Raw genomic sequence first — 7,695 nt, 5'->3', positions numbered from 1 at the left:
TGGGCAGCGCACGGCGTGCACCCAACAATTGGGAAGCATTATTCTGGCTTGGAACCCAATTGCTGCGATGATTCTAACCATCCAAATTTCCTCAAAACAACCACACTATGTCGAGTTATTATAATGTCCAAATAACCAAACGCAAGTTATCATCACAAAAGTTCAAGCGTAGGATGCTAGCGGAGCATCACCTAGCGCAATGTTCAAAGTCTGATTGTCTATTTCTTCACAACGAGTGGGCACAATCTAGTAATCGGACGGATATACTCCTGGCCATGACGTTGGCTAGACGCACTCCTGTAACTGCAGCCATCAGCTCGAGCCGGGGAATGCTAACGTTCTTCAGTGGAGCAACTTTAAACTTTGCAGCTACCATGCTGATCCCAATTTCTCCATCTGTATACTGGTACCTAAGATAGGCTACTGCCCAGTAGGCGAGTCTCGAGGCATCTGTAAATGTATGTAGGGCCATCTTCACGATATCTTCAACTGGCCTGTTGCGATAACACCGAGGGATGTGAATCTCGTTCAACCGCTGTAGCTCTCCTATCCACTGGTCAAGTCTAGTTTGGATATCATCTGGTAGGTCATCGTCCCATCCGATTCCACGTAACCAGCATTCTTGCAGAGCTATCTTGCCCCGGATGACAACAGGGGCCAAGAATTGGAACGGATCAAAGATGGTTGCATTACGACTCAGAATCTGTCTCTTCGTGGTAATCGTCTGCTCGGTACTGCTTAAGATGAAGGTAAACGTGTCCGAAGCTGCATCCCATTCAACACCAAGGGTCTTCACACTGGGAAGTACCGACTCTTCCAGATTAACTCCAGATGCTTGCTCCGACTCGTCCAACCCTTCTAGAACAGCAAGTCTATTGCTGCACCAACGGCGGATTGTAAAACCAGCTGGTTTCAAAACGGCTTGTAGATCCTGGCGCATACGCCTGGCTTCATCATCATCTTCAAGGCTGTCGATTACGTCATCAATGTATATTGCTTTGAGAACAACCTCTGCTGCCTCCGGATACTGCTCTCGCATTGCCTCGGCTTGATGTTTTGTTACAAACTGCGCCAAAAACGGAGATGCTGCATCACCAAACACCAATCTGGTTGCTTCATAAACTTCAATGGGTGCTGTTGGATCGAGATGCCGCCACAACAGCCGGTGAAACTTCCTGTCCTTCTCCGCCATACTGACTTGATTAAACATCTCCTTTATATCTCCGATTAAGGCAACAGGCTTCAAGCGAAACTTCAGCAGGATCTCCAAGATATCTCGTTGCAGCTTCGGACCTGGGAACATCTTCTGGTTCAGACTTGTTCCTTCGTAGGCTGCTGCAGCATCATAAACGATGCGCACCTTCGTAGTTTGCTTATCATCCCGGATCACGGCAAAATGCGGCAGGTACCATCCTGGTTCTTGCGCTTTTTCCGATGATATCTTGGTGATGTATCCTTTCTCGACAGTCGCCTCAAATGCTTCTTTGTATCTTTTGGCTACTTCCGGTCTCCTCACCAGACTGGCTTCAAGTGATCTAAGTCTTCTTTCAGCCACTATTCTGTTATCTTTTAAATCCGGAGGGTCTTCACGCCAAGGAATCCCAACTTCGAACCGGTCTGGTAACTTCCTTATCGAACTCTTAGTTTTCTCAATCACCATCTTGTCTTCTGGAGTATGGATGTCCTCATGAACTTCTCCAATGACGTCCTGGTCCCACAACTTTTGCAACTGCTGATCGGTTGACTCGTGTGTGGCATGAAAGCTCATCGTGAAGTTGGTGGTGGTCTGATGTACATTGATCAAAGGTAGAGGACCAACACACGTCCAACCAAGCGGTGTTCTCCTTGCGACTGGCTCGCCGGGTTTTCCAATACGCTCCTCAAGGGCGATACCTAACTCTGGGTAGTCAGATCCTATCAAAACATCAACAGTCTTCCTACCCGATGCTGTAGGAAACTCCAAATCTGCAATATGGTCAAACTTAGTCTTGTGGTGGTTCCAATTCTATATCGGTAGCTTTCTGCACATGTCACTCATCGTCCATATCTTCATCTTCCGAACCGTGCTGCCATCTATACTCTCAAGCTGAACTTCTACTTTCTGGCTGTCCAGTGACACACAGTCAGCAATTGAAGCAATCTTCAAATTCTCCTCAGTTCCACTTATTCCCAGAGCTGTTACGACATCCGCTCGAACATAAGACGTGTCAGATCCTTCATCCAATAGGGCATTTATCAGCACTCTCTTTCCTCCTGGACCAACTAACCACACTGGAACCGTCCGCAGCACAACCTGTATGGGTACATTAGGCTGAAAATCACTGGTACCAAAGGAACTGTTGGCATTATTGGCAGGGTCGGCTTTTGACTTTGGTGACGGTCGGTCTTCATGAAGATGGAAATGGTGACTTTTACCACAGCCATTGACATTGCATGTGTTCCCGCGGGGGCAGTTTTTACCCATATGATTTCCCGCCAAAGATCTGTAACATAACCTCTTTTCCTTTGCTAGGCTCCATCGCCTTGGCACGGCCGCCGACTTCCAAACAGGACAGTCCAACAATCTGTGTGTGGATTCACAGATGTAGCATTTCATGTTGGCTTTTGCAAGGTTCTTGGCTTCACCTGTAGTGTGGGATCTGGCTTTTCATTGCACATAACCCTGTGGCTTTACACCTGCGGTGCGACCATCCTTCTTTGAACAGTCTTGCTCCGACGGCTTGGTGACTCCAAATACGGGATCGTTTGCCTCTCGAGCGACAAGTTGTAGGAAATTTACAAGTTCCTGTATCCCTGGATAAACTTTATCCTTCACCACTTTATCCACTGCAAGCTTACGCCATCTGGACTTTAAAAACAGAGGTAGCCTCTCAACAATCTGTACGACCCTTGATCTCGTGTCGATTTCACCGATACAGTTCATTGCTTGTAAGGTTTCACTACAGCTTGACACCTCATCAGCCAAATCTTGCAGAGCCGTAGAATCAGTCCCCTTTATCACTGGACCTTCCGTCACGTGCTTTACACAAGCTTCAGATATCTGGTACTCATTACCGAATCGCTCCTTCAACAACTCCAGGGCTCGGATATAGCCTTTACGTGGATCCATAATGGCACACGGTTGAATCACAGCTGCAGCTTTACCCTTACAAAACTCAAACAGACAATTCAACTTGGCGCTATCATCAACGGTTGTGTCCCCAATGCAGCTATTGAAACGTCGCATAAACATCCAAAACTGTCTGGGATCTCCCGAAAATGTCATCATAGGTTTTCGGTAAAGCCATGGTATCCACCAATCGTTGTTGCCAATCACTGACATGACTGACCTGGGTGTCGGTCTTGGGCTGACGCTGAGGAGATTTTGGCTCTCTCCTTGACAACTCTGGTGAAACTTCAACCGCGGCTAGCGAACTCGACTTGGGATGGGGTGAGATGTCACTCATATTCATCATAGGTAAGTGTACTCGGGGGGTGCTTGATGCATCAGGTGACTGCAATAGTGGCCTCTTAGACTCAGACTGCATAACTGGCGATGACGTCTTCATGGCCTTCTCTTGTGGATTCGAAAAAGAAGTAGGCCTATGTTCTATAGGCTCGGTATGCCCGGTCGATAACGGCATTGCCTGTGAAACATGCTGCTCATCATCCTGAGACCGTAACTTGGCTGGTGGTTGCACTGGCATGCAGTGCCGCAATTTAGCCGTAAGCCTGGCCACCTCCAATCGGCTCTTCTCTAACTCGGATTGCATCTTGTCCATAAAATCCATATAGTCGGTGGCTGCCACATCACTGAGCAGCTGTAGCCCTGAAAACGTAGGTGGCTTTCTCTGCTTGCTGTTTCTATCCCCAAGATATGGGGACGACATCCTTTGCATAGCCCGGGCAGAATCTGCAACGCCATCTTCCGCCATCTCGTCCTCGAACTGAGAATCGAATTCTGCCATCTTATAAATTACATTCACCGAGTATACACGATATGCATGTGATCAAAATACTGATTTAACGAACGCCGCCTATCGATTTTTTGACAACAGTTTACAGATTACCATACCATCGCACAGTTTGTGGGAGAGAATCGGGCTGGTGTTCACACTCACTCTAGCAGGATACTCGAAAAGTCAGCCAACAAATCGAACACCACACGAATACACCGCAAAAACTCGGGGAAAGTTAGTCAGTGTTTTACGAAATTCCACAAATTAATGCGACAGAAGAAGTTCCAAGACAAATGTCAAATCGAACACCACAGCAAGTTTCTGTTCCAACGCAGTTTTCAACGATGAATCCTGAATATTGTCACTAAAGTCACAAGTTTACAAACAGCCAATCATGCCAATATGCAGAATCAAAATACGGAACATCGAGTCACTAGCCACACGAATTTCCATCGAAACAAAGTCAAAATGTCAAAAAAATCTCGGCAAAGTCACAAATTCTCGAACAGCCTATAATCCAGCTTTCAGCGCGAACAGCACCGTCCCATACAAAAATGTACACATCATGTACACAATACACAGTTCCGACAAATTTATGTCAAGATCCTCGTCACTTTGCGATCATCGATATTTTATCAAAAGTCAATTATCCGGTCGATAGAGACCATTTTATGTTTCTACGATTCCCTAGGCCCGCTACTTCGGCAACATAACACAAATGAATATCGAAAATAACACTTTTATTTCGCAGCAACTTCCAACAATTACAAAACGTTGTCTCTCGTCACAGCCTCCATCATTACAGCCTATTCCAAAATCATCGCCACAACATCTATCGATCTTTGAATGCGAGCTTGCTTTTTGCCTAAATCTACCTTACTGAATCAAATGATATGTGTCAGATGTCAATCTCTTGGTTAATGTTCGGAGATCCGAAGGAAGTCATTAATCGTTCGTGGCAAGGTGCTTTCTTGACATTGAAAGATATTTTCTGTTGCTTTATTGAAAATTTTTTGCTGGGTGCATATAAAACCTGGCATCAGCAACTCAGGTCAGAATTTGAGCTGCCCGTCTGTTTTGAGGTCTGAATAACCGGGGCGATGGCGTCTGTTTGGTTATTTTCCTCACCCCACGCCCTCCCGCACTTATAAAACTTACTGACATGGTATGAAGTGGGAGGGCACACAATGGGAACCACACCGCCACAATGTTAATAGTATATATTTATATGATTCAGCTGGCGCAATTGATGTGCACGGCAAAGTCGCTTAACTCAGCTAATTTCCATGGATACAACCGAGAGGTTCTAATATAGTTACGAGTTCCTTTTCCAAAAGAGGCCATTGGATAATGTCATCATTTTACAACGTTTTGAGTGAATTTGTTGACATGAAATTTGTACGGCCATGCATTTGATAATAATTGGTCGAACAGGTGGAGCCGATTGGTTTCCCTGGAAACGTTGTTACTTTGAGGACTCATATTTCTTGTCTTAAAAACCTTTCTGACGATTTATGAGGGTTTTGTATCATATGGCAAATTATTATTTTAAAATGTGTAAGCTTTTTTAAGTCATTTTTTTAAAGTTTGTACATGTATAAGAATATACAACTCGTCGCAATGTCAACATCAAACTTGGACTATATGTATGTATTTCTTGTTTCCCTCACTACAAGAGAGAAGAAATACCGAAATCTTTGAAACTACAAGCACCCATCGATAATATTGGATGCATATTTATAGAATTCTCTCTCAAAATACAGCATTTAGTTTCAATCCGCACTCGATCGATGCAAGTGAGATGTCGGAGACAACATCTTGAAAAAAACATTATGTTTCTGTTGATCAATAAAGCGATTCGTATTCTCATTGCCTGAACCAGGGATAGTGTTTTGATAGTAGAGTGCCGCATTCCATAAAGCACGGTGTACCTTCGACTCCCGCGTCAGCTCGACCTTCGGTATTTGAGCACTTGCGACAACGCCTTTTAGCAGCAGTGCCTTTCAACACATTCGCCCCTCAAGAAGGTGACACCTCAGGAAGTAGAGTAACACAATTCATAAAGCACGGTGAACTATAGTCACCGGTGACTTCTCGACCCTCAATTTATGAGGCGGTCGCCTTGTCCACTGGGCCATCGGGAACGGTCGGTGAGCTATTGCAGTAACGTCAACGGCACATAGGTGATTACAGGAAGTACATATAGTATATAGTACCAAATTTCATAAAGCAGGGTGTACTTTCGACTACGAGCAGTCGATTGGCTGAAACGGACCACTTGTTGTCAAGCGGTTTCCTGCTTCACGGAAAACCCGAATTAACAAATTCTAATCAAAGTATCCAAGGTGTTGCCACGGTGTGTTTCATTATAATTCTTCTACAGTAATAGCCGGCAATAATGCTTGTTATAAAATTGAATTACATGTATTTGTAAAATATCGGCACTATTTCGGCTTCACAGAAATAGTTCTGATGCTCTCTCATGTTGAAATGTTGTTGTTTGAATAAGCCAATCAGATCTTTGGTTGAATTAGGTCAAGTTGTTGGATGAATTAATGCAACGTTGATTAATACTGCCCAGTGGTCATGATCATGCCTTGTGTTTGATATAGTGGTCTCGTACATTTTCGGCAAGAACTGACAATGGTCCCAACCCAAAGCAGGTTTTACGAAAAGGTTTCACATGATCGAGAAATCATTCAGCCAAGTTTTGCTGATAAAAATATGCGGTCGAGGTGTCATTGCGCATTTGTTTGCTTTTTGGTGCTAAGTTGCAAAACTATTAACACCCCAGGGCATAATGACGGCCATGTTTGCCGACTGCATAGTGAGAAGGCAACATGTTTGGAGAGGGAGGATGTAACGATTACTACAGGATGGCTTATGTATCAACTAGAGGTAAGGTTTTATCACATGCCAAAACTCGATCGTGGTTAAGCTAAAATCCGTCTCAAAGTCAAATATGATACTAATTGTGGTAGTAAATCATACTATATGGCATTCCGCACAGAAGTTTCTGGGTCCCTGGTTAAAGGCTCACTGTACTGTGGTAACAAGAATGAAAAGCAGTGCAGCGCTCATCTACTTACACTTTAACAACTGCTCTTTCAGGAAAAAAGAACCCAAACGTACAGAGTTTCTGAACCAGTCGTTTTCAAACCCCCCGTATCAGTCATTTTGAATAAATATGAAGCCAGGCTGTTTATGTTTGACGACAATTCTAATTCGATACTATTTGTTCATCGAGATGATAGAGGACATGTTCCCGCCTTAAGAAATATACTTGTCTACCAACCTGAACAAAGGAATGTTTATGCACTCGTTCATAATGTGTCTGTTTCCTCTCTTTTTAGTAAAATGTTCAGTGATATTCACAACGGAAAATTATGGCTGCTCTACTACGTGCGCCGGGAAAGTGGATACAAACCGGTTGTACTTAAATTGTTTGATATATCAACTCGTCATTTTGACACAATAATCCTACCTCGTCATCACCCATGTTCAACTAAACATTGTATTTTTGGCGTGCCAATTGTCTTGAAAAACATCTTTGTAATAGCTGTCGCTGTCAAAGGAAGCTATCGTCGTCCTTTTCTCTCCATATTTAATATAACTTGGATACGCGGGCAGAATGCACTTTTTGAACTGTATATTTGGTTAAGTTTAGAACGCATTGACCAACGACGTTATTTCGTAAGTCGACAAGGTCATATCTTACTCTATAAAATGATAAAGAAAGGATTCCTTGCACTATATC

General features: G+C 43.9%; 1 protein-coding gene across 1 annotated transcript; it reads right to left on the bottom strand.

The window, feature by feature from the left end:
- Positions 1 to 226: 226 nt before the first annotated feature.
- Positions 227 to 2,596, bottom strand: LOC135502608 (uncharacterized). The gene is made up of 2 exons (XM_064795558.1): positions 2,080 to 2,596; positions 227 to 1,965 (listed from the first exon to the last, which is right to left on the bottom strand). Exons 1-2 carry the CDS (start codon positions 2,594 to 2,596, stop codon positions 227 to 229), a joined length of 2,256 nt encoding a protein of 751 aa, XP_064651628.1.
- Between the last annotated feature and the right edge of the window lie 5,099 nt (positions 2,597 to 7,695).

This window comes from Lineus longissimus, chromosome 18 (genome assembly GCF_910592395.1).
Source record: "Lineus longissimus chromosome 18, tnLinLong1.2, whole genome shotgun sequence".
In the NCBI taxonomy this organism is placed as follows: Eukaryota; Metazoa; Nemertea; class Pilidiophora; order Heteronemertea; family Lineidae; genus Lineus; species Lineus longissimus.
Note: the sequence above shows the minus strand (reverse complement) of the source record. Positions and strands in the feature narration are given on the sequence as shown.

Coding starts and splice junctions, on each gene's coding strand:
- LOC135502608 (XM_064795558.1), bottom strand. CDS start 2,596: ATGAAATGCTACATCTGTGAATCCACACACAGATTGTTGGACTGTCCT. Junction 1,966..2,079: donor AGTAGAAGTTCAGCTTGAGA/GTATAGATGGCA, acceptor ACCATATTGCAG/ATTTGGAGTTTCCTACAGCA.